A 26,043-nucleotide genomic window follows, 5' to 3' on the forward strand; every position below is an offset into this window, starting at 1 on the left:
ATTTTGTATTGCTTATAGGAGTTATGAGATTGATCACTGTTCATTATCTTCACCTTTCATGAGAGAGAATGTGAATCGGGGGACCAAGATTACTTTTGTGAAGAGAAAAATGAAAATGAAAAACAATTGATCTTAAAAATTAAATTTCTTCAGTGTATTTAGTTCAGAAAGTAAAACATCTTTTACAGAATCGTCCCAATCGTGCAAAACTGAGGACACGTTTAAAATCAAATCTGCTTTCTAATATAGTTGTTCAAGATAACATTAGTTCGGAGAAAATGCTGTTGATGTACGGCCTTGCTCGGTTCATTTCCACCAATATCCATATTTGCTGTAACACGCAATCTGTCGCAGGTAATATCCCTATATCATATCTGCCTTCTAGTCCATTTACTTCATTTGAAGCCTTTAATCCTTTTTTATTTCCACGCCTAAGTAAAATAATCAATAACTGAAGAAATATATCGTTTTCCCCTGTGATGAACCTTAGGAAAACGTGTCGTAGGGAGAACATTAACCCGATTGATCAAGATAACGGAATAGATTTAAGTACAAATAAAGTTATCATTATGTATCCGGACACTATGTACAATGTGTATGCCTCAAACGAAAAGTATTATTGGATTAACTAGCACTAGTGTTTTATTTTCTCCAGGAATGTTAAAGGAAAACTTTTAGGTTGTTAGTGTTATGGGGTGATAAAAGCAATGACAACTCGGGAAAATTTGCATATTCTGCGAAGGCTGTTATACAGAAATGACCTCCAGCTTTCATTGTTCTTGTCTCCCTTATTTAATGAAAGAATGCTCTTCTCAACGAAATCAGAACTCGAATTACTTCATCGGCTGTTTGTTTGTTTTACGCCCCGTCGAGAATTTTGCGTCAGTAGTTGTAGGTGAAATACCACAAATTTTGACCTATGCTTAGCGCTTACGGCTGTAATAGTAAGAGTGTGTGAACGCCTGCCACGAGACGGGACCTTCGTTTTTAAAAGTAGCAATTACTGCCTATGTTTACGCACAAGCAGGGCTCAAACTCACGACTTCCAAGGTTGTAAACCCTTGAGCTATCGCGACCGGTTAATAACAAAGAGTAGAATATAGAGAAAACTCATATCACTGGAAACTTAGTAAGAGGATGGTATAAATAAACCTGACATTTATTTCTTATATTTATATTCTCTAATACATAAGTAATTGTGTCAAGTTGAAAGGTCAAATCATGTAAGTACCTGTAACACTTTAGAGCAAAGGTTTACATTGATAATGTAAATGCCTGTATTACTTTACAACAAAGGTTTACATTGACAATGTAAGTACCTGTATTACTTTACAGAGGACGCATAAATAGATAATATGATCTTGATATTGCTCAACTTCTTAAAATGATGCAGAGTAGATGATATGGAAAGGAAAAGTGACTCGCGTGATTTTCATGTGAAATTCGCATGAATTTCACGCGAATATTTCGCATGAGAAGAAGACGAAAAGTGAGCCGTAGGATATTCACATAGTTTCCATGAAAACTATTGCAGGGAAGTCATCTGGACGTGATCGGTCGTGTAATGCGAACATCAGTGACATATGGTGGTTACAATCAGAGATATATAATGTGTGATTTAGAGCACGATTGGGATAGTAAATGAAGTTGACAGAAACTGATAATATTAACTGACGTTATCAATTTTATGTGTGTAAAACAAGAAAAATGTACAAAATTATGTTTTATAAGATTTGTTGACGATAACCGAAAACTATTATATATGATAAAATATGATACAAACTATTTTTTGCATAAAATTGGCATGTTTTAGCATGTATAATATGCAACTAAATTGGCATTATATTTGCATATGTGATATTTCGTATGAGTATCGCACTACATATGCATGCTATTCCAACAAAGAGGAATATGCGTGGATAACGTGTGAGTCGCTTTTCCTAGTGTGCACGTAGGAAGAATAAAAAAGCCTTATGTAATACTAGTGTGGGCTGCTCCCAAAGGATTTTATTTGTATAGAAATACATGTATGTACAAATTTAATTTACATGCAAACATGGCTTTTAGTGTTGTATGGTGTTACATAATAGGAATTTCTTAGAATTAGATAACAGAGAACTTTGATCGCATTTCTTCCGATATTTTTTTTTGCATGCATATGGCAAAAGCATTCCACTCGTCAAGAGGCAGATAATGTGAAGTCGAGTTCGAAGCAAATTCACTAGGGCATTGAATTCTGTGATAACACCGTGCATATAGTTTAATGTTCGACAATGTATCACTAAGTGGTTGCTGAAGAAAGCTGACTAAACTCACAAATAAATAAAGTCAAGTCATGGTCTCCAGGCGACACTCAGAACGATTATACAGAGTTTTCACGACATTCGTGTTGCAGGAACGTACTAGCGTTTTATCAATATGGGGGTTGGGGATTGGAAATGACGCTAACTTCACAATTGCCTGAAAATTCTTGACAAGCAAATGGAATAGAAAGAACAGGGGGGGGGGGATCTCCTATAGGTAGTTCTGCTCAAACCCGTTCTTACGTACCTGTGCTGTACGTGGTGACTTTATATAACGTCCTTTACTTATACATGTACATGTATCAAAGCTATAGTTTGAGATGAGCAAAACGAATTGTTGTAATCCAAAGGAATCAATGCTTGTCTGATTTCCCAAGATTGTGTTATTTGTTGTTAAGCTAAAATCTTCATTATAATGCATTCAATTGCAACGTCACTGTAGAATATATCGTACGTTTCATACCATTCTTTCCATATTGATTTTGACTGAGGATTACTACCGATCGAGAAAAAGGGGTTTATTTTGGATGTGATCGGTCGACAGGGAATGCTTACTCCACCTAGGCACCTGATACAACATCTAGTAGTCCATGTTTGCTCTGTTATGGATTTCGTATCTCTAAAGAATTTATGAAATTTATCACCTTATTTATCTACCTTCAAGGGAGGGCAAGGGTATGGAGAAAAAATGTATCTCCCGAGTGATCAGTTCCTCTATTATGAAAGGTGAAGATAACGAACAGTGATCAATCTCATAACATTATACTATTCTAAAGAGCATTCCATGAAAATACATACTGAATAAATAACTCTTGTAAGAAAGTGTCCATATTTAATATAGAAAATAACATTACAGGATTTAATACTGGCATCTGCAAGGTTTGCCCTGAAAGGTGTAGAATGAAATGCTTTGAATACCATATAATGCAATCGATACAATTCTGAAAGAGTTGGATACTCTCATGAATTTCCCTTTCAAACACATCTTACACATGTACTTTATAGCCGTTGTAAATAAGAATATTTAAAGTTAAATAATTAGCTCAATTTAAGAGATTTAGTCAAATAAATGATATGGTTTATACTATTAAAAGCTAAAATTCAGATGAATACACGTGTTTGTAAATACAGTTATGCTAGAATCATAATACTACTGATAGAGTGAAATTGTAAACCCATACCAATTTCATTTCGCAGACATAGTAATTTCTCTTCGCACAGCTATCAACATGCCAGTGATATTGATAAGATTCCCAGAATGCACCGCAATTCCAGTCACCTTTGGCATGGTAAACTGGTTCCTGTCCGTACCAGTCAAATTTGTGACATCGCTTCTTGCTAAAGCCCCAGATCCATCGGTGTTTGTTGGGAAACAGGCAATCATTCAAACCCATCCAGGCGCCGCCGGTTACTGTAAGATTTTACAAAATGAATATACATGTACTATGACTAACGGCATTCTCAATAGTTACTTCATGATGTTTGCTTTTGATATTTGTATATTTATGATGTATGTATAAACATAATAATTATATACGAAAGAATAAATGTCACCAATCCATTTCATGTCGAAAATTTCTCATATTTAGATGTTTGATATATGAAAGTCTTCATATCTTCTTACTTCTGTATTCAGCGAGATAGCGCCGTATAAACGTGTTTTCATGAGCTGCGTCGATCATGACGAGGAATCCTCCCTGACTAGCACATTTCATCTTTAAAATAGTAAAGCCAAGTAAATTAGTAAATACTATTAGAAGTACTATGCATGAAAAACAACCAACTGTTACAAAAACATCATGCAGAATCTAGTCTACTAAACCAAAACTGCAGGTTAAAAGGATACACATGTAATGCAGTGCAAAGCCATTCAGTGATAGAAATTGAATGCTGGAAGATTTAAAATGACCTATGACCTTGTAAATGTAAGACGATTTTTAGACACATTATGTACTGATTATTTTGACTCTAATGCGGATCGTTCACTCTCTTATTTTCGTACAGTTCTGTAATATATCCACCTTTTTATGGACATCTTCACCTACATGTCCCTAAATGAGTGAAAAACTCTCAAACGGAATATTGAAAAGAAGGAAAAACGTTTCAATAATCATTCTAAATCCTCATCGAAAACAATACCTCTGCCTGCCACCATGACAACTGGTCTCTGCTGAAATAGTAACAGCTTCCGTGGTACAGACTCCACCCATAAGGACATTGTCCAGCCACAACCTTAGCTGCTGCGTACCCAAATTTGCTGTATTGTGGGGCGGCGCCATATCCGGCATGGTGACCACCTCCCATTGAACCACCTAAAGATGGCCCGCCATAAGATGGTTCGTTGTAGTTAGAACCCGGGACTGAAATATATAAAATGCTGCTCCTTAGTAATTTTCTGTACCCTTCAATTCATCTCTTATATTTCTACAGTATCAAAACCTTATGCCTATTTTATTTTCGCTGGAGTCTTTATTTTCACTATTTTAACAACGAAAATGAATTGGTAGCAATAATAAAGTGGTGTAGCAGGTATGCATGTGCATGATCTCGAATCTGATGTGTACGACATGAATATATTTGGGATGTTTTTCTCTGAAAACTCAAGTATTTCAAAACTGAGCAAGGCAATGATATTCCATGAAAGGGAATTGGATACGGTCATTACAACGCGACTTAATTAATCACGTTCAACAGCTACTGCAGATGTAAATAATTACATGATTTATGTATTTCTCATCAACATGATTATTTATAATTACCTTTAAAACAGTATCTACATGTATGTAGTGTTTTGATGAACGAGTGTTTAAGGTTAAAAAAAAAGTGTGGTTAGTTGAGATGATATGTTGTGTCAGTAGAATAGAATAAAGGGAAGAAGAACATCTTCCTGGAAATTTGAACGAAGGTCAAGAGTATGGAGAAACACGTCCTTCCCGAGACGAACAGTCACAAGTCCTTCATTATAATACACATATTCTAAAGAGCATTTCTTGATATTAAATTAGTACTGTGGACGTTAAAGAGGTCATTATTATGAGCATTTGAAAATAAAACAATTGTATTACAGGTGCGTTAATTTATATTACAGGTGCGTTAATGTGCTTTATAAAATGGCTCTGGATGAAACTCACGTTTTGGTATGGGTCCACACTTAGTTCCTGTCCAGACAAATGGTGATTTGCATCCACACACACCCTTCATACAGCGGAGGTTTCCGAGACACACTCGGCCTTTGTAACCGACATACCCATTACATTTACCACCGTTTCCTAAATCTAAAGAAAAATCAGTCAGCAATTTAGCAACTTACTACACAATGCAGATTTCAAAGAGGGAAACTTTAGTAACATATCAACGTAATTTGTTTTTTTTTAATAGATATATTCGGTATTTTATGAATACAAATATTCGTAGTGTTTTTTCTATCTTGTATTCCTTGCACTAATATTCATTTCCTGATGTTAAATTATAAGATTATGAATTCCCAGTACACTTCACAATAGACGCCTTACACTTGTGACAAGTTTTTCCGTTCCAGAAATATCCAGGAGAACAGATACACTTCTTTTTACACCGAAGTGTACTTCCGCACACGTGACCTTTGTAGGCAGCCAATGCACATTCCCCGCCATAGGAAAGTTCTGACAAAGGATAAAATGAGGTAATCTGACTTATCCAATCATTCAATATGGAAAATACAGAAGAAATGTAAGCGAAAGCATTGTATTCGAAAATTGAGCATTCCAGTTATGTGTTTGTTAATTTATTGTAGAATACGTTTGTTTTAGATTTAAACCGGAAAGGTGCCGACTTGGTTTGGATATCAACGTGACGATACAGTGGACTGCATATAAAATGTATCATTTAAAGAAAAAATGCTGAGTGTGTACTGAGGGAAAGCCTGTACTGAGGGTATGCTTCAAGATCACAGCTTCTCAATGTAAACGCACTTTGATTAATTTGTTCCACAGTGAAATATTTATGTAAGTATGTTTTGCTTCTCGGGTTTAGAATCATTAATTAATTTATTTTATTTCTATCGTCTGTCTAACAAAAAAAAAAAAAAAAATGATATAGATAGATAAAAAGGTAAAAATAAACCATACGAGATACGCAGGATTCTCCATTCCAGAATTGTGTGTTCTTACAAGACGCCGCTCCACCTGCAAAATAGGCGTTCAAAATACAATGTGCAATGAAAAAAAATCCAATAAGTATAATTTAAACATTGTTTACATCAATACAACAATCATTAATTCTTGTTCGGTACTGGAATGTATATCATAGATGACTATTTACCGCCGCCTCCAAAACCAGAATCGAAATCGTCCATCCCATACTGGGCGCCTGCAGAGTAACAAACAGGAATATTTCAGCTTTCAATGGCAAATTTTGAAACACAATTTGATACAAATGGGCACCGATTATGTTAAAAGAAGAAGAAAAAAGCAACCGCAAAATCATTTTCGCAAAAAGGAGATGATTTCACAACTATAGTGTAAAATGGACTATTGTAAATCAAGATTGATTTCACTTACTGGCGAGTCCGACAGCCACAATGCCTATCAAGAAAATAGGGTTCATTGTAGAGTTTGGTTGTGGTTTTACTGTGCCTGCAGTGACTTTTATATACCTACTAACACACCTCATTTGATAAATCTACATATACTCGCTGTTTAAAAATGCTTATACTATCAGATGTTACTATTTCTGTACTATATTTACTCGTGTTTCTACAAGTAGATTTTATTGCGGGACCAGAAAGTCCGTGTCAATGTTGAAGCTGTTCCGCCCCTTAACCTGTTCAAGCATACCAAGTTCACGTGAAGACATGCCTCAACTCACTCATAAAATTACATCTTTAGGGCGTCGATATTGTAGAAAAAATTTATGCAGGAATATCACCCTGTCGGAATATCTACCAACAAAATAACAAATTAGTATCGAGCATAAATATGAGGTGGCCATTTATTCTTCTGGTTCTTTCTTTTGCCGTCATTGAAGGTAAAATACTTTGTTGAGTATCCTTAAGATATTTTTCTGGTTTATATTTGGCCGTTTTTGTTTTAATTCATGCGTATTTTTGCTATAATTTCAATCCGTTCATCATGTATAAGTGTATTGGATATAGTGAAATGCTTTTTGTTTTTGATAATGATAGCTTTGTGATTTTAAAACATTTCGCAAATAAAATTTATTACTTCTACAAATAATATTTTTAAACAGAATGCAGTCCATCAAAGACTATCAATGTACCAAAGCCTAAACTTTCCACGAAAGGAAACACAACAGTTAAGCATGCGAAGACTGCTCCTTCTAAAGCAAGTCAACTTGTAAAGAAGCCAGACTCGAATCCAAAGACGCCATCAACTTCAAAAGATGCAAAGGCCTCCAAAACCAAGGTGACCACCACAAAGATCAAGGCAAAGACACCAGGAACAAAACCTGCCATTCATGTGCATATTCTGGCCGACACATCGCTCTCAAATGACAATAGAACTACAAATTCAAGCAAGTCAACAAATACCACATACAGTAAGGTAGTGGATCACACCCCAAAGGACTATACCATTGTTGGAGAGTACAAGATATTCAAATATGAAGACGATCATTTTAAAAAGGGTGACTGTCCTCCATATTGGCACAAGTACGATGGGAACTGTTATTTGTTCAGCAGAGATCGATTGAATTGGTATCTGGCATCTGTAAGTGTGATCATACCAGTTAATTTAGACCTGCTAAGTACGTTTAACGATATAAAGAACAGTTTTTAAGCATACCTAAATATAAATCTAGGTGTTAAAGGTAGTTAGAATTGATTTGATCAAATGTCATCAAGATTAGAATTTAATGAACATTCAATCTAATTTACTTTGGAACCCTTTATGATTCTGATTTCATGGCAAAATAGCAGTGCTACGTTTTTAGTATTTGCATTATTGTGGTTTTTTTAGTATTTAAATTGTCGTGAGTTTACTCAGTATTCGAATTGTTGTGGGACAGGAGGGGTTCAGTAAAGAAGAATATACTATAAGTATATGAATGTATAATAAAAATGCCAGTATTTAAAACATTCAATTAGTAAATAATCCCCTCACTGGTATTTTTTCTCACGTTACGTGAACTTTATTTTACAGATGAAATGTTTCAGTTTGGGAGGTTTCCTGGCAACGGTGGAAAGTTCTCATGAAAACACGTACATCATTAATCAGCTAAAGGCATATAAAAGTATGTATTGAGATAATATCGTAATTTCCCATTATTAAATATATGCTACATTATAGTAATATTAACCACCTTGTGTGCGAGAGAACCGGACTTGATTCACGAGGTATGCTGAAGCGTTAACTTAATAGAAACACGCGCTTGCCCGTAGAAGAGAAAGTTAAGGGTCTCTCCGATGAAACCTTAAAACCGAGGTGTTGGCACGATACTGATACATAAGGTTCATTTCAAGCTACATTATTGTACGTAAATAATGGAAGTGTTTGTATTAAAGTGTTCTTAAGGTTGGTTGGTTGTGTATTGTTTAACGTCCCGCTTGAGACTTTTTTACTCATATGAAGACGTCACCATTGCCGGTATGGAGTTGAAAAATATACTTTATTTTGTACAATGTTGCATATATAAGCGTTTCTCGCCACTTTCGTTCAGGTGGCCAAATATCATCACTTTTCTAAGCATATTTGATTGGAAATTATGGTCTGCTGTATGATCAAATTAAGGCATCTTCATTGTCATATCACAATATTACAAATAGATGAGAGTATTCTTGGTCGACATATACGACCCGTATGCATGGTTTCTTTTCTAAAACTATTTGAAATGTTGACATTTTACCTCACCTGAGCCAAAGACCAAAGTCAAAGATCAAAATGTGTTCGTTGTCTGTCGGAGTTGTCATCGGAGTTGTTTCATTATTTCATCTTCTTCTCCAGAACCACCGGGTCAATTTCAACCACTCTTGGCTCAGAGTATATTCTGTTCAGTTTTGTTCAAATGAAGTGTCATATCCATTTCCAAGCGAAGATGATTAAGAAAAGCAAATAAAAAAGGAAAAAAGGAAGAAAAGAAAGACAAAAAGAGAAACGAATTTGAGCATTTTAGATCTTTTTAAGGACCATAGGTCCAGAAAAGATGAAACGTACGTGGAAGCTTCCTAGCATGATGACGTTTTCCCTAATCATGGGCCTAGGGGCATATTAAATCTTCATCACAAGAGAAAGCGAAGGGGCAATTTTGATCAGTACAGCTAATAACCTAAAAAGGATGAAAAGACCATAACGATTTAGAGACTCAAATACTAATTTTGTATCAATTTTAGATCATTATAGTACATAAAGTATGCTAATAACAAGTCTTTATAAAGATGCAAATGTCTTATTATGTCTATTTTTATCCAAACCACAATAACACAGGTGTTTGACGATTTATAATAATTATTTTAATTTGGGTAGTTAGTGGCACCGGTCAAAATGGCTGTGATAAGTGAAAATGCAGACGGTTTAATAATTTTCAGTCACTTGGAGATATTATGGCCTTCAGTTCATGAATAGGGGTACGAAATTCAGCTTAGAAATGATATCTAACGCTGTACATTCTATGTAATGGCTTGTTGCAATACTCAAACATTCTGTTTAGTCGTATAGTGGCAAGACCCAGCTAAAAGTCGACCAAAAAATAAGTATTTTTCCGAATTCATTTATGCATATCTTGGGAAGTGTACGGAATTTCGGGATGAACTTTGGTAGTAATGTAGATTGATTATGTATGAATATATTTGAAAACAATGTGACTGGTGAACCTTGTTTAACTTTCTCTTCGAAAATCTATATTGTTACCAACTCTGTGACGTCATATTTGAAAATATGGATAAGCTGGGGATGAAAATCAAGTTTCATTTACATTTCATCATGAAAGGTAATTGAATTCGAGGAGGAATAAATCTAACACAATGTCATAATTGATAAGTTCGTTTAAAACATGTATGGAAATATGAATATCAGTAATATTTGTGAAAGGTGAAGATGACCAACAGTGATCAATCTCATAACTCCTATAAGGAATACAAAATAAAGGTTGGACAAACATGGACCCCAGGATATACCAGAGGTGGGATCAGGTGCTTATGAGGAGTAAGAATCCCCTGTCGACCGGACACATCCGCCGCGAGCCCTATACCTTGATCGGGTACACGGAGTAATCCGTAGTTAAAATCAGTTTGCCAAAAACGACCTAACAATCGGTATGAAACACGTCAGACAGCATTTGACACAAAGATGCAAGGTGAAGATAACGAACAGTGATCAATCTCATAACTCCTACAAGCAATACAAAATAGATAGTTGGGCAAACACGGACCCCTGGACACACCAGAGGTGGGATCAGGTGCCTAGGAGGAGTAAGCATCCCCTGTTGACCGGTCACACCCGCCGTGAGCCCCATATCCTGATCAGGTAAACGGAGTTATCCGCAGTCAAAATCAGTGTGTCAAGAACGGCTTAACAATCGGTATGAAACACGTCAGACAGCATTTGACCCAATGCGAGGTTGTATTGACGAACTAGATCGTTATAACGACCATAGAATTTGCGAAATGCTGACTTCAATCGAGACTGTTGAAATCCCTGTACCATCAACTTGTTTGTCAGTAGCTTACCTCGATTTAAAAACTGACTATACCCAGAACAAGCTCTTGTGTATCGAATTAGTTGAGAGATATAAACAGCATATGCAGGTGATAATGAAATGTTGCTACATAAATATGGGAAGTTGGCGAGATTTCTTTATTCTTTTATCCGTTTTATTGTGGTTTTTTTGCCTAGCTGGGTAAGTCAGTCAATTAATGTGTGCACTGCTGATATGTGGATCGTGGGTTCGAGTTCAGCAGGGTTTTTATCTCCCCCATACTTTCCCCTACTAACACTGCATTTTTTGACTAAATAAAGTAAATTTGAAAGTTTTCATTTTCAAAACGTATCCTTCACTTTTTATCCATATCAAATTTCTCTGGTGTGAAATTCCAAGAAAACTAAGTTGTGTCATGTTAATCAATCAATCAATCTATCTATCAATCAATCAATCATGCTTGTAGTAATACGAGGAGCATGGATGGGGCTAAACACAGTTTTATATCCAACGAAACACAATTGGTACTGGGGGTTTTCAGGGAAACAAAACCTTGGATTTGATTGGTTCGGATACGAGCCAGTTTATAAGAAGACAGGCGATAACTTATGCGGTATCTTCTGGAAGACTTACCACTTTCATTGGCACGTGGAGAGCTGTTCTCAGAGAAACTATTACGTTTGCAAGATTAAGCTGGTAAGTAAGATGGAGAGATGGAGTTTCATGGTATGGCAGCACAAAGTATTGGTGTATTCATTGAAATAGTGAGGATATCAAGATAAAGTACATGTATTTCTTTCTGTAGAGGATTTGTATTCCATCGATTTCCTTTTAAGATATAGAAATCACATGCTTTGAAAATCGATATTTTCTAGATGTAAATAAGAATGAAAAAATAAACTTGATAATGGATGTTTGTAACGGTTAGATCCAGTCATTAAGTTTATATTGTGTTTAATCCAGTCATTAAGTTTATAATGTGTTTAATCCAGTCATTAAGCTTATAATGTGTTTAATCCAGTCATTAAGTTTATATTGGTTAAATCCAGTTTTAATTTTGTAATGGTTAAATGCATTCATTACATTTATAATGATTCAATCCAGTCATTAGTTTTAACTTTTATAATGGTTCAATCCAGTCACTACTTTTATAATGGTTAAATCCAGCCTTTACATTTACAATGGTTAAATCCAGTCACTATTTTCATAATGGTTAAATCCAGTCACTATTTGTATGATAGTTAAATCAAGTCATTATTTTCATAATGTTTAAATCCAGTCAATATTTTTATAATGGTAAAATCCATTCATTACTTTTATAATGGTTAAATCCAGTCATTACTTTTATAATGGTTAAATCCGGTCATTACTTTTATAATGGTTAAATCCAGTTATACTTTTATAATGGTTAAATCCAGTCATTGCTTTTATAATGGTTAAATCATGCCATTACTTTTATAATGGCTAAATCCAGTCATTGCTTTTATAATGGTTAAATCATGTCATTACTTTTATAATGGTTAAATCCAGTCATTGCTTTTATAATGGTTAAATCATGTCATTACTTTTATAATGGCTAAATCCAGTCATTGCTTTTATAATGGTTAAATCATGTCATTACTTTTATAATGGTTAAATCCAGTCATTGCTTTTATAATGGTTAAATCATGTCATTACTTTTATAATGGCTAAATCCAGTCATTGCTTTTATAATGGTTAAATCCAGTCAATACTTTTATAATGGTTAAATCCAGTCATTACTTTTATAATGGTTAAATCATGTCATTACTTTTATAATGGTTAAATCCAGTCATTGCTTTTATAATGGTTAAATCATGTCATTACTTTTATAATGGCTAAATCCAGTCATTGCTTTTATAATGGTTAAATCCAGTCATTACTTTTATAATGGTTAAATCCAGTCATTGCTTTTATAATGGTTAAATCATGTCATTACTTTTATAATGGCTAAATCCAGTCATTGCTTTTATAATGTTTAAATCCAGTCATTGCTTTTATAATGGTTAAATCCAGTCATTACTTTTATAATGTTTAAATCCAGTAATTGCTTTTATAATGTTTAAATCCAGTAATTACTTTTATAATGGTTAAATCCAGTAATTACTTTTATAATGTTTAAATCCAGTGATCACTTTTATAATGTTTAAATCCAGTAATTACTTTTATAATGGATAAATCCAGTCATTGCTTTTTATAATGGTTAAATCCAGTCATTACTTTTGCCAAAATCGACTTTCACAGCAGACAAATGTTTTCTTTTACAATTTCTCAACATTGTATTTTTCATATTTTTTTTCAGAAAGAGACTTGCTCGTGTACATTTTAAGAAAGGACAACATAAAAGGGAGTGTACACTAGATTTGTTGTCATAAAAGGAAATGTTCCACGTTTGTGAATTGTGTCGTATTTCTATTTATAAATAATATTCTGGTTACTACGCACAAGGTCACGAGATCTAATGGATCGATTTCGAATTATATAGAATAAGATAAATGTTTTATTTTATGTTTAAAACTGAATATGTAATTATATATTTTCTATGAGACTTCTCTTCCGAAAAGAGTATTGTTGACTTACCTAGAAGAAATCTTCACCGACAAATGACCATATATATTAAATCTTCATTACAAGATGAAGTAAAGGGGCGACATTCTGAAGGAGTGAGTGAGCAAAGTTTTAAAGCGAATGAGCAATAGTAGTTTCGCTCTCGTTGCCTTTGAATTTGTTCCCTGGCCTTCGGAATTTCACCCATTCGCATAGTTCAGAGACCTGTCAGAGAAAAGACACATTTTATATCGTATCATGATACGCCTGATAAGACAGGGTCATACATGACATAAAATGAAATGTATTTCTGATATCAACATGAAAAGGTGTAGATAACGAAAAGTGATCAATCTCGGAACATAAGGAATACAGAATTAAACGTAGTCTAAACACGGACCCCTGGACACACCAGAGCTGGATCAGGTGTCTAGGAGGAGTAATCATCCCCTGTTGACCAGTCACACCCGCCGTGAGCACTATATCTTGATCAGGTAAACGGAGTTAGCCGTCGTCAGAATCAGTGTGCCAAAACGACTTAACAATTGGTATGAAACACGTCAGACTGCATTTAAACATTTAACTCAATAATGTATTAGTTATAACGACCATGAGATTTTGCGAAATGCTGACTTTAAACAAGACTGTTGAAACCCCTGTAACACCAATTTGTCAGCAGTCTGCTTGGATTTAAAAACTGATCATAAGCAAAACAAGCTCATGCGCATCCAATCAGATGAGAGATATAAACACCATATGTAGGTGATAATGGAATATTGCTACATAAATATGGGATATTGACGGTGGAGAAGCTGAACGCATCCCGTTTGTCATAAAGTTGAATTGTTGCCCTTCAAAAAATATCTCAATACAAAACAGATGTGGGATACTCTGTTGTGTCTTTTATTTCGAGTTCACTGGGATATATCAATTCGACATCAGAATGAAAATTGAATATGATTATTGCTAATATATGTAGATAAACCGTTGTCGATATATCTAAATGTCGAGCTGAAGGTCACACCAAGAGCTTTTTTTTTCTTATGTAGAAGCTTTTGAGTAAATTCTACCTCTGAAGAATATAAAAACATGTAAGCTAACAAAATAGCACAATTCATGTCCATGGGAATTCTAACAGACTGTCACCAAAGATTACGAAGATGGTCAATGAGGAACTCTAGCATCTTTCCGAATACGTTTGCGCAGAATCAGATTGATGTTCAATAAAACATTTTTTTTAATGACTGATCGCTAGATATGAATGTTTTCTCTCCTTGTTTAGTGAACAGGGGAAATAATTTTTAATTACCAAAAAGGCTATCTGTTATTTCAACGGACCCATTAAACATATTTCCTGATGACATGGTCATAATAAAGTTATACTATGACAATTCTCTTACTAATTGTATGACACAATTATCAAAACAATTGTGTGGTAAATTTATATAGTTGTCAATATATGCAATTGGAAAAGAGAAGCATTTCAACCAATACATTCTTCTAGAACAAATTCGTGGAAATCTGTTAGAAAAGGTTCTCAGTATCCCTTGCTTGTCGTAAGGGGCGCCTAAATGGGGCGGACCTTCGAATGAGACGCTATGGATGTATTGATGGAAGATCTGAATGGAAAAGCACGTGCGACTCATTCTAAAGACGTTGTGGAATCTACTTCCGACTTTTTCAGTCTAAGGAGCCCGACGTTAAAATTGCAACGAGAAGAGCCCTACTTGTCGATCTGTTGATAAATAAATGTACAATTATCACATTATCACATTGCCATGCAACAAATTTATGAACAAGTGAAGTTAACAAACAGTGATCAATATCATAAATCCTATAAACAATAGGAAGTTATGAGAATGACAGACACGGACCCATGGACATACCAAGGGTGGGATCAATTGCCTAGAAGGAGTAAGCATCCCCTGTTGACCGGTCACAAACACTATGGCGATATTTCTGATTAAGTACTAGTAAAAAAGAATCAACAGCCAAAATCAGTATGCCAAGAAAGGCCTAACAATTGGTATGAAATTCGTTAGACAGCATTCAACCCCATATATTTGCAAATTAAATAATTATGCTGACTTTAAACAGGACTGTTGAAACCAATTTGAGATTCATTTATTTGTCAGTAGCTTGCCTTGATTAACTAATTGATTATATGCGTAGCATGTCCTTGTGTATCGAATCAGTTCAGAAATATGAAGACCATATGCAAGTGGTAATGGAATATAAAAAGCTGACAATTAAGAAGCTGAAATCATTCTATTTGTCATAAAGTTGTGTTATTAGATTGCCGTTAACATAAACATATGTTCAATAAAATATTCAAAGATGTAGCAGATATGGAAGATTATAAATCGTGTCTGTTATTCAATTTCACTGAGAGCATCGACACATGAATGAAAATTAATATTGTTAATAGATATAACGTTGTCAATAATCGTTACCATGGAAACGGACTCATACATATCAACAAGAGGCCCTTGGGCCACATCGCTCATCTGATTTACCTTGACCCATATTTAAAGATTTTTCTTATATATTTGCATATAAAGTTTTGATCCCCATTGTAGCCCCGATCTACCCCCGGGGACCATGATTTTAACAAATTTTAAATTTCACCATGATAGGAGACTTTTATGTAAATTTGTACTTTCCTGGTCAAGTGGTTTTTAAGAAGATTTTTAAAGATTTCCCTTATACATTTGCATGTAAAACTTTGATCCCCTATTATGGCCCCATCCTACACCCGGGGGTCATGATTTTAACAAAATTGAATCTGCACTATGTCAGGAAGCTTTCATGTAAATCTGTGCTTTCCTGACCCAGTGTTTCTCGAGAAGATTTTGAAAGATTTTACCTACACATTCGCACGTAAAACTTCGATCCCCTATTGTGGCCCTAACCTATACTTGGGGGTCATGGCGTTAACAATCTTGAATTAGCACTATGACAGGAAAGCTTTCATGTAAATTCCAGCTCTTCTGGCCCAACGGTTGTTAAGATTTCGAATGAACCCACCCTATTTTTACATTTTTGCGATTATTTTCCATTTTATGGGACATGGCTCTTTACTTGAACAAACTTGAATCCCCTTCACCAAAGAATTCTTTGTACCAAGTTTGGTTGAAATTGGCCCAGTGGTTCTGAAGAAGAAGATTTTTAAAAGTTGTCAATGTATTTTCACTATATCGCTATCATGTCCCCTTCGAAAGGGTAATGGACCTTCCTTTGAAGAAACTTGAATTCCCTTTACCCAAGGATGGATTGTGCCAAGTTTGGTTGAAATTGGTCCAGCGGTTCTTGAGAAGAAGATGAAAATGTGAAAAGTTTACGACGACGACGAAACCGACAACGACGACGGACAACGGACACATTTTGATCAGAGAAGCTCACACGAGCCTTCGACTCAGGTGAGATAAAAATGACGTTTCCTGTTAAAATAAAATATCCATTTGATTCAGGTTTAGATTTTTTAAAATAATGCAGTCCCACGCTTCCTGTTTGAAGGGTTTCAAAATATTTTTTCAACGAGGGTATTTTTGATGATTGTTGCCATAGAAACGAACTCACAAATCTATCTGTAAAATGACCTTTTCTGGTAAAATAAATATAAGTCTATCTATTTCACTTATGTTTTAAAATTTCTTAATTACCCTGAAGTCAGTTTCACACTTCCGTTTCAACAGGTTGTGATTTATGATGTCTCCAGCAAGGGTATTTTTGATAATCGCTATCATGAAAAGGAACTCACAGATCTATCTGAAAATGACTTTTTCTATTGAATTAGATATAATGCTATCTATTTGAATCATTTTCAGATTTTTCTAATTTTCCGAGGTCACTCCCACACTCCTTTTTAGACAAGTGATCAATTTCAGTGAATATAATGTATCCAGCATGGGTATGATCTATGTTCGTTTCCATGAAAACGCTCTTTTCTGTTAAAATAAATAAAATGATATCTATTTCCCTTGTTTTAATTACTCTGATGTCAGTCTCATACATCCTTAAATAATGTAATGAGTTAATCCCTTTCCGAGTGATTGTCTTTTCTAAGTCATTACCAGTGGTATTTGCAGCTGGAGTGGATGGGTCAGAATTTCTATTTTGTGTGTGACACTCTTATTGGCAGACTTGTCAATTTCCGTGTTTCCCCTAATGTAGTCATCCTCTGACACAGTTGTTGAAGAGTGACATTCATCTGAAGTATAATTTCCAAGTAGGTCTGTGAAATGACCCTATGTACTTGATGGGAAAGCAGCCGGTGCATTACTATCAGGTTTGTGTTTAGGTGGAACATCCATGCAAATGACATTCTCTCTCAGCCACGAGTTCCATAGTTCGACCGCAGTTTGCGTGATTTTTTCGAAGTCTTCCACAGTAAGATATGGACTAGCATTTCATAGCTGTATGGTTTTGCTAGATTTAATTTGACCAGTTCTATTCAGTGATCTTATGTCAGCTTTTGGTGCAGACTGCATGTAAATCATCTTACCTGCTATATTTCATTAATTAATTATTTTGATTATAAAAATGTATTAGAAACTGAGTTAAGTAGATATTCATGGAAGGGAGCCAAAATCCCTACTGCTATTTAGAAATCGGGGGCACATTATGACATTGAATTAATGAAATGCTTTGCTATGTGTTTATGGTTCGAAAAATGCAAAGAAAAAAAAAGCGAGGGGAAATGTCACATGACAATGAAATTATCCACTATTTCATAAAGATCAGTGTCAGAAACTGTGCAAACTTTCACATAAATTACGCGAACGGCACAGTGAAAACACTGTAGAATTGTACACTTAACGGTGACATCCTTGGCGTAATGGTCGGTGTCTAATCACCCCAGATTAGGTACAGATGATCAAACAGACGTTTGACAGATGGAAGTCAGGAGAGTAAAAATTGTACATCAATAAATAGTTGGTGGATGATTCGGGTTATGGTACCTCGATATTATATCTTATCTACTAATGATTTCAAGGTCACATGGTTGATTTTCCGCTTTCTCACTGCAGGCCTAAAGATGGCATATATTAGTAATTAGGGTAATTTGAGGTACCGTTCAACAAGTCCTATGGTGTGCTCAGAAGCACTACCCTAGCTTACATTGAGACCAACCACCGGTTATAGTGGGACTCTTGTGATGTTTTAATTCGATAAACACGTACATGTAACTGTACATAAATCGGCGTCGATCGCTCATATTGATCATATAATGAAACCGTAGCTTTTTTTTTGGCGCCAAATTGGCGGAATGTAATGAAGATGAGATAGATATAGAAGTCGATCCTTCATGGAACAAACTTATGTCTGAATATCCTAAATCCAGCCTATCGAAAAACCTGAATAAAAGGTCAGGAAAAGCCAAACATTCCTTATTCAAGGAAATCGACATGGGACATTATGAAGGTGAGGCCAAAATAGTAACTTTTCATACAAATATACAACGTATGCATCCATGGATAAAAACCGTGGATACGTTTTATTACGACAATTTGGGAAAGAGAGAGAGAGAGAGAGAGAGAGAGAGAGAGAGAGAGAGAGAGGAGTTTAATATGAACTGGTATGACGACCCGGAAGTATGGAAAAATTCGTCTGACAGTGCAAACTCCATTGTCATTGAAGTTTTCAACAAAAACAACCTATTGTACACCGTAACCTTCTTTGTGACAACAGGTACTATCAGAATACAAGATCTAACTATAAGGGCTTTATAGACAAACATTTCCCCATTCTAGAACAAACTGTAGATAAACTTTTGTCTTACGAAAACAAGGAATATTCAAGATTAGAAAACCCCCTTGTCTCCATCCAAGATGATAAAAATAAAGAAACATCAGAAAAAACACTTGATGCTAATGAGCAAGATGTAAATGATAGAATTGGTAACACAGGAGAATCCATAGTAAATATACTAAGAATTGAAAATAGCTTAATGGAAACTATTGGAAAACTTGAACATGGCCACAATTGAGACATTGATGGTGTAGTTAAACTTATTAACCAGAATACTGACCACTGTATAAAGAAGTTTACTCAGGTGATCGAGAGCTGTACTAAAAAAAAAATGGACAAGAAACTGAAAAACGCAGAAGAGACAAAACTTGAGAGAAATGAAAAGAAGCTGTTCAAATTAAAAGAAACATCCAGGAGATGTTGAAAGAACCAACAAGTTAATACAAGTCATGTATCATTATGGTATAAATGTTTGAAAGGTAGTCACATGCTACAATCTGCCACACTAGGATGGTGCTTATTTTCAATATTGTATTTTCTTTATTTTTCTGTTTTCGAAAGTAATAACTTGGAACTTTATTTTTTCTTCTTTTTTTAACAATAAGTACTAGAATATACATGTAATTGTCTATATCGCTTTCTTTAATCTGTATGAGAGTGTGAGTAAAAGGTGTATATGTATTTGTTGAAAATGATAAAAAAAAAAAAAAAAAAAAAAAAAAAAAAACAAAAAAAAACAAAAAAAAAAACTTAGAACTTTATATTAGTACTAAGCCTAGATTTGTGTGCCACTCAAAACTTGTTTTCTTCTTCTGAGGTACTCGTATAACTTTTATTGTATAAAATGAGTTTATCCTTTGTTTACTCATCAATTAAAATGGGCTTCTGGAAAGTTGGGGGCCTGTTAAGCAAATCATACAACAAAATGAATGATGCAACTTTCCTCAAACAAATTGAAAAGTTTGATATTATTTTTTTTTTTTTAGCTGAAACTCATATAAGTCGTGAACAAGGAATCTACAAGATTGGAAACTACTATAGTCACTTTGTCTGTAGATCTGCTTCTAAACATAATAATAGAACTTTTGGAGGGTTAGCAATGCTTTGTAAAAATGAATTTAAACCTCATAAAATTTTTAAAAAAAACCCCCACAAAAGCTGACTTTCAGTGAATAAAGCTGGCAAAAGATTTTTTTTTCAATTTTGATAAAGGTTTATTCATTTGTATGATATACAACCCCTCAGAGACTCCTCATATTCAAAGGGTATCGATTACGATATCCTCGACTGTATTGAAAAAGGAATATCATAGAAACAATGGAAACATTTTACAATGTGGCGACTTCAATGCCAGAGTCTCAACAGATTCAGATTTTATTGCAAACGATGAAGATGAGTTTCTCCCCTCTATAGACAATAAAATTACAAATTGTCACAATATGGATTCTAAAGTAGTCAATAGGGGTAAAAACTTATTAGATATGTGCATTGCGAATCAACTGAGAATATTGAATGGTCGTACTTTTGGTGATATGTTTGGCAAGTACACTTGGTTTACACCAAATGGCTGTAGCACAATAGATTGTGTTTTAGCTTCAGAAAATAATTTATTATCATATTTGATTTCCTTTGAAAATCTTAAGTAGCTGGGCGTTTTCTTTATATACATGTACATACAATATACTCCACTCATATTGAAGTGGCTAATATTGAACTATCTGTTGTATTGAAGTTTTGTTTTTTGCTGTTTTCCGCCACACTCAACAATTTTTCAGTTATTTGGTGGCGCCCAGTTTTTATTGGTGGAAGAGAGAACCCAGATACAATGTACCTGGGAAGAGACCACCGACCTTCCGAGAGTAAACTGGGAAACTTTCTCACTTACCGGCGCGAGCGGGATTCGAACCCGCGTCGACAGAGGTGAGAGGCTGTGTGATTTTGAGCGCGATACTCTAACCAATCGGCCCGTTATATTGAAGTAAAAATCCCCAGTAACATTATCCATATAGTTTAACATTAGTTATATTGAACTTAGGATATAATGAACCCCTGAATTACAGTATATCCGAAGTAGACTATCTAATTCGGACCTTCATACATTTGTACTATTTAATATGCCCTCAATTTTGATATCAATATGTCGTCAATATTCAGATATCAGATACTAATAGGTTGAGGTTGAAGGCACGAAGTGGATGCCGTATTGAAATATCAACAATCACTGCTTGTCATGTGTATAGCCCTGAATTAATCACATTTCGTACACAAACACTCAGCTCCTAAAGGTTTTTAAAGCAATTCATGAAATAAGAGTTCTTTCTATCAAAATATTTATAAGGAGCTAGCTGATTGCCATAAGCGTGATACCTGAACATGTACTGGTACTCGCTCACCAACAGAAATAACTAAATCATTACTTGCAATGTGTATACATGTACCTCCGAATTAATTATATATTTCAGGCAAACACGCATGTCTTTAAGGCTTCCATAGGAAAGTGCATATACTGACTTTCAAAAGGTATACGTAGCTGATCTCCTTAAGCGTAATATCTGAAAGTTGATGCCATATTGAGATACCAAATTAAGATCACTCCCGTCATACTCGCAGGTCCTTAAAAAGGTTTTCAAAGGAAACTTGAAATTTTTAGGTACTTTCCTTTAAAAAGGCATCAGTAAACGGTTTCCATTTGCATAAGATGTATAAGGGTATGAATTAAACATGTATATAATACAAACAACAAGCTACTTTTGACTTGTAAAGGAAAATTAAAATTTGAAAGTCATTTCCATCACAATGTATAAGTAGCTGATTTCCCTAAGCGTGATATATGAAAAATTATGATTATAAAGACATCAAAATCACTCCTTGTCATGTGTATAATCCGGAATTATAATCAGATATTTAATCCAAACACCCAGGTCCTTGAAGCTTTCACGAAAAACTTATTTTTTTTTTTAATACAAAACATACAAGTAGCTGATCTCCTAAAGCGTGAGATCTGAAAATTAATGCCATTTTGGAATACCAAAATCACTCCTTGTCATGTTGATAGTCCTGAATCATTCATAAAGTTAACATAAACACGCAGCTCCGTAAGGTTTTCACGAAATCTTGAAATCTAAGGGTATTTTCTTTGAAAGGTATAAGTAGCTGATTCCCTTAAGCAGGATATTTGAAGATTGATGGCATGTTCAGATGTATGGAGATCTAGAATTGGATTTGTATTTAATGCAAACGCTCTGCTACCTAAGATTTTTATAGGAAACTTGAAATTTAAAGGCAAGTTGCCTCAAAATGTATAAGAAGCCGATTTCCTTCAGCGTGATATTAGAAGATTGATGGCATATCAAGATATTAATATCACCCCTCATCATGAGTATAACTCAAAATTATATATTTTTTCTTCTCTGCAAACACTCATCTACTTACGATTTTCAACAGAAATTTGAAAAATAAGAGATTTTAATATATCAAAATTTAGAAACAGACACGATACCTGAAAAATGATGCCATATTCAGATATTAAGATCATTATAATCCTGAATTACCAAAGACAGAATATTGTTTAAATAGGGTAAATGCCCCCCTACCGACGCCCCCAATAATTGATAAATGTAATATTCGAGAGAATGCGCATTTAATGTTGTTTGACCTTGAACTGTGACCTAAAACAATGGTTTCAAGTCACCATGTTTACCAGCAACGAATCGGTTTGAAGTTTCGTTGTTCATAGAGTTGACATGTGTAGTTTTTATCAGGGATAAAAATAATCTTATTCAGAACTCTGTTGAGTATTTTAAAATTCAATTCATAAACATGTAACATATATTCTCTATATCACATAGTAAATTTGGGTTTGATACCTGATCAGGATATAGGGCTCACGGCCGATGTGACCGGTCGACAGGGGATGCTTACTCTTCCTAGACACCTGATCCCACCTCTGGTGTGTCCAGGGGTCCGTGTTTGCCCAACTATCTATTTTGTATCGCTTGTAGGAGTTATGAGATTGATCACTGTTCGTTATCTTCACCTTTCATGTAGCTATAATTATAAAATCAACAAAGAAAACACGGTACAACGTCATCGATGCGGTTCAAAAAACATCAAATATGGGTCACTTCCGGTAATTATATACTTTCATTTGCATCAATTAATCGAATGCTAATTTTCATTCATATGTCGATTCGATGTATCCCTGTGAACTTGAAATAAACGACACTACAGAGTCTTCTACTTCTGCTTCATACTTTGATATTTTATTGAAAATACTCGTAGATATTAACGGCAAGCTAACAACTCAAACGTTATGATAAACGGGATATTTTCAGCTTCTCCATCGTCAACTTCCCATATTTATGTAAAAATATTCCATTATCACCTGCATATGGTGTTTATATATCTCAACTGATTCGACACACAAGAGCTATTTCTGCGTATGATCAGTTGTTTAATCAAGGCAGGCCACTGACAAACAAGTTGATGGTGCAGGGGTTTCAACAGTCTCGTTTAAAGTCCGAATTTCGCAAATTCTATGGTAGTTATAACTATCTAGTTCGTCAATACAACCTATCATTGAATCAAATGCTGTCTGACCTGTTTCATACCGATTGTTAGGCCGTTCTTGGCACACTGATTTTGACTACGAATAACTCTATTTACCCGATCAAGATATAGGACACACGGCGGGTTTGACCGGTCGACAGAGGATGCTTAACCCTCCTAGACACCTGATCCCACCTCTGGTATATCCGGGGGTCCGTGTTTGCCCAACTCTCTATTTTGTATTGCTTATAGGAGTTATGAGATTGATCACTGTTCGTTATCTTCACCTTTCATATCATGAAACTTTTCTTGTGTTAACACATTTATGCTTGATATACATGTAACTGCATCAAAATATCTAAAGAGGTTTGTTGTTTTTCAATATTCAAATACAACATTTGACTTTCAAACTTGAGAGTTATCTGCCTAAATGGGATACCGGAAGTGACGTTGTTTATGATCACAAGGACAAAGAAGGGAATGAGCCGAAAAATGGTCGCAAAAACTATCGAATACTGTGAGTTATACGCGTTGATGAGGATTATTGTTATGGTGGATTAATGGCATAAATATTGAAATTGCTGGATCAGAAAGAACTACGGGATGGTGACGATAATTTAGCAGAATTTCAGAGCTATTTTGAATCGAAGATTTGAGTAAGAATTAGTTTCATTCCTTATGTTTTTGTCAGGGGTGGTATGGTAGATCTATATGTACAGTGTATACCCATATTTTTTTTATGAAAGACAAAATTACCGGTTCCTGTGATAGGACTTTATTGATTGACTGAATATTGTTTAACGTCCCTCTCGAGAATATTTCACTCATATGGAGACGTCACCACTGCCGGTGAAGGGATGCAAAATTTAGGCCTATGCTCGGCGCTTATGGCCATTGAGCAGGGAGGGATCTTTATCGTGCCACACCTGCTATGACACAGGACCTCGGTTTTTGCGGTCTCATCCGAAAAACCGCCCATTTAGTCGCCTCTTACGACAAGCAAGGGGTACTGAGGACCTATTCTAACTCGGATCCCCACGGGAACTTAAAACGGAGGTCCCGTGTCGCGGCAGGCTTTGGTACGTTGCAACGTATAACCCTGAAATCTAAACATAGGTCTAAATTTGAGGTACATTTGTAGTTCACCTACACCTGGTGACGTCTCAATATGGGTGAAAAAATCTCGAATGGACGTAAAACAATCAATCGATTAAAACTAACTGGCTGTCAATCCATTTTCACATGTCCCTAGTCCCGGGTTTAAATTATGTGTTTATCTCTATTACCGGAAGGAGAAAAAATCGAAAATCTAAAGTCGGAAAATTTGGAAAAATTAGTAAGCGCACATTTTGCTTTGACATTTCATTTTTATTCAGACATGTTTTCTTATTGATATCAACAAGAATAATCTTTTTAATCAAAACAAAAAACTTTGCGAGAACCAAAATATGCGTTAATGAATTTCTTCCAAATTATCCAACTTCGGATGTTCAAGTTTGTCTACCGCTGATAGAGATGAACGCATCATTCAACACCGGGATTAGGAACAGTTAATTTCCTTGTGACGAGTTCAGACAGATGCATGGAAAGGTCGCATGTGACGTCACTGTACCAAACGACTACCTAACTAATTACCGGGTAACGAGATTTTTTGAAATTGGGGCTTCGATTTAAATCCGTATTGTGGCTAATTATCGCAATATTTCGGTGAACATACTATTAGAATTAGTAGCTGACTTCTAGAAGCTAACTTTTCTCTGTTGAGGTAATCAGGTAGTAGTAAGTTAGTACTTTACTGATCTATTGTTTAGCCCAGCGATCGTGTAATGATTTGTTTTTGTTTTGCTTTAATAATAGGGCGTATTCAATCTCAGTCTTAGAATACGCCTATTTATCTCAGGGATAATTCATTGTATAATTGTGACCGTGTTTTACGGAATATTTACGCCCGAGCATAGTCGGCTCTAAATAAATCTCCTAATATATAAATAACCTCAGTTACGTCATATCCGCCTTTCTATTCTAGCAGCCGAACAAATTGGTAGGTCAAACCATTCAGACATCTCGATTGCTTTTGGATTGAATATTACACATGTGCTGCATTTTTAAACCACCTACGACATGCTTATCTCATATCGGGTGCATAATTTATCTGTAAGTCAGTCAGGTTCAATTTTATGATATATTTATCTTGCTTGTATTTAGTCTTTGCAAGCGGTTGCTAAACCAAATGCTTTTTATCTGATTG

At 35.0% G+C, this 26,043-nt stretch overlaps 2 protein-coding genes across 2 annotated transcripts; one reads left to right on the plus strand and one right to left on the minus strand.

Annotated features, from left to right (window-relative positions):
• Positions 1-3,162: 3,162 nt before the first annotated feature.
• On the minus strand, positions 3,163-7,010 carry LOC125675804 (brevican core protein-like). Its single transcript, XM_048913607.2, has 9 exons — positions 6,842-7,010; positions 6,603-6,650; positions 6,410-6,466; positions 5,816-5,944; positions 5,435-5,578; positions 4,443-4,663; positions 3,928-4,018; positions 3,485-3,714; positions 3,163-3,189 (listed from the first exon to the last, which is right to left on the minus strand). The coding sequence occupies exons 1-9, from the start codon at positions 6,951-6,953 to the stop codon at positions 3,163-3,165; spliced, it is 1,059 nt and encodes a 352-aa protein (XP_048769564.2). The 5' UTR covers positions 6,954-7,010.
• A 248-nt stretch (positions 7,011-7,258) lies between these two features.
• On the plus strand, positions 7,259-13,278 carry LOC125676315 (uncharacterized). Its single transcript, XM_048914198.2, has 5 exons — positions 7,259-7,307; positions 7,530-8,008; positions 8,441-8,531; positions 11,398-11,627; positions 13,252-13,278. The coding sequence occupies exons 1-5, from the start codon at positions 7,259-7,261 to the stop codon at positions 13,276-13,278; spliced, it is 876 nt and encodes a 291-aa protein (XP_048770155.2).
• Positions 13,279-26,043: the final 12,765 nt, after the last annotated feature.

This window comes from Ostrea edulis, chromosome 3 (genome assembly GCF_947568905.1).
Source record: "Ostrea edulis chromosome 3, xbOstEdul1.1, whole genome shotgun sequence".
NCBI lineage: Eukaryota > Metazoa > Mollusca > Bivalvia > Ostreida > Ostreidae > Ostrea > Ostrea edulis.

Bases quoted from the DNA above. Each gene is read 5' to 3' on its own strand.
- LOC125675804 (XM_048913607.2), bottom strand. From the start codon at position 6,953: ATGAGGTGTGTTAGTAGGTATATAAAAGTCACTGCAGGCACAGTAAAA. The intron at 6,651-6,841 runs GTAAGTGAAATC...GTTACTCTGCAG, and splicing joins TGTGGCTGTCGGACTCGCCA to GCGCCCAGTATGGGATGGAC. The intron at 4,019-4,442 runs GTATTGTTTTCG...ACTATTTTAAAG, and splicing joins TGTCATGGTGGCAGGCAGAG to ATGAAATGTGCTAGTCAGGG.
- LOC125676315 (XM_048914198.2), top strand. From the start codon at position 7,259: ATGAGGTGGCCATTTATTCTTCTGGTTCTTTCTTTTGCCGTCATTGAA. The intron at 8,009-8,440 runs GTAAGTGTGATC...TTTATTTTACAG, and splicing joins TGAATTGGTATCTGGCATCT to ATGAAATGTTTCAGTTTGGG. The intron at 11,628-13,251 runs GTAAGTAAGATG...ATTTTTTTTCAG, and splicing joins ACGTTTGCAAGATTAAGCTG to AAAGAGACTTGCTCGTGTAC.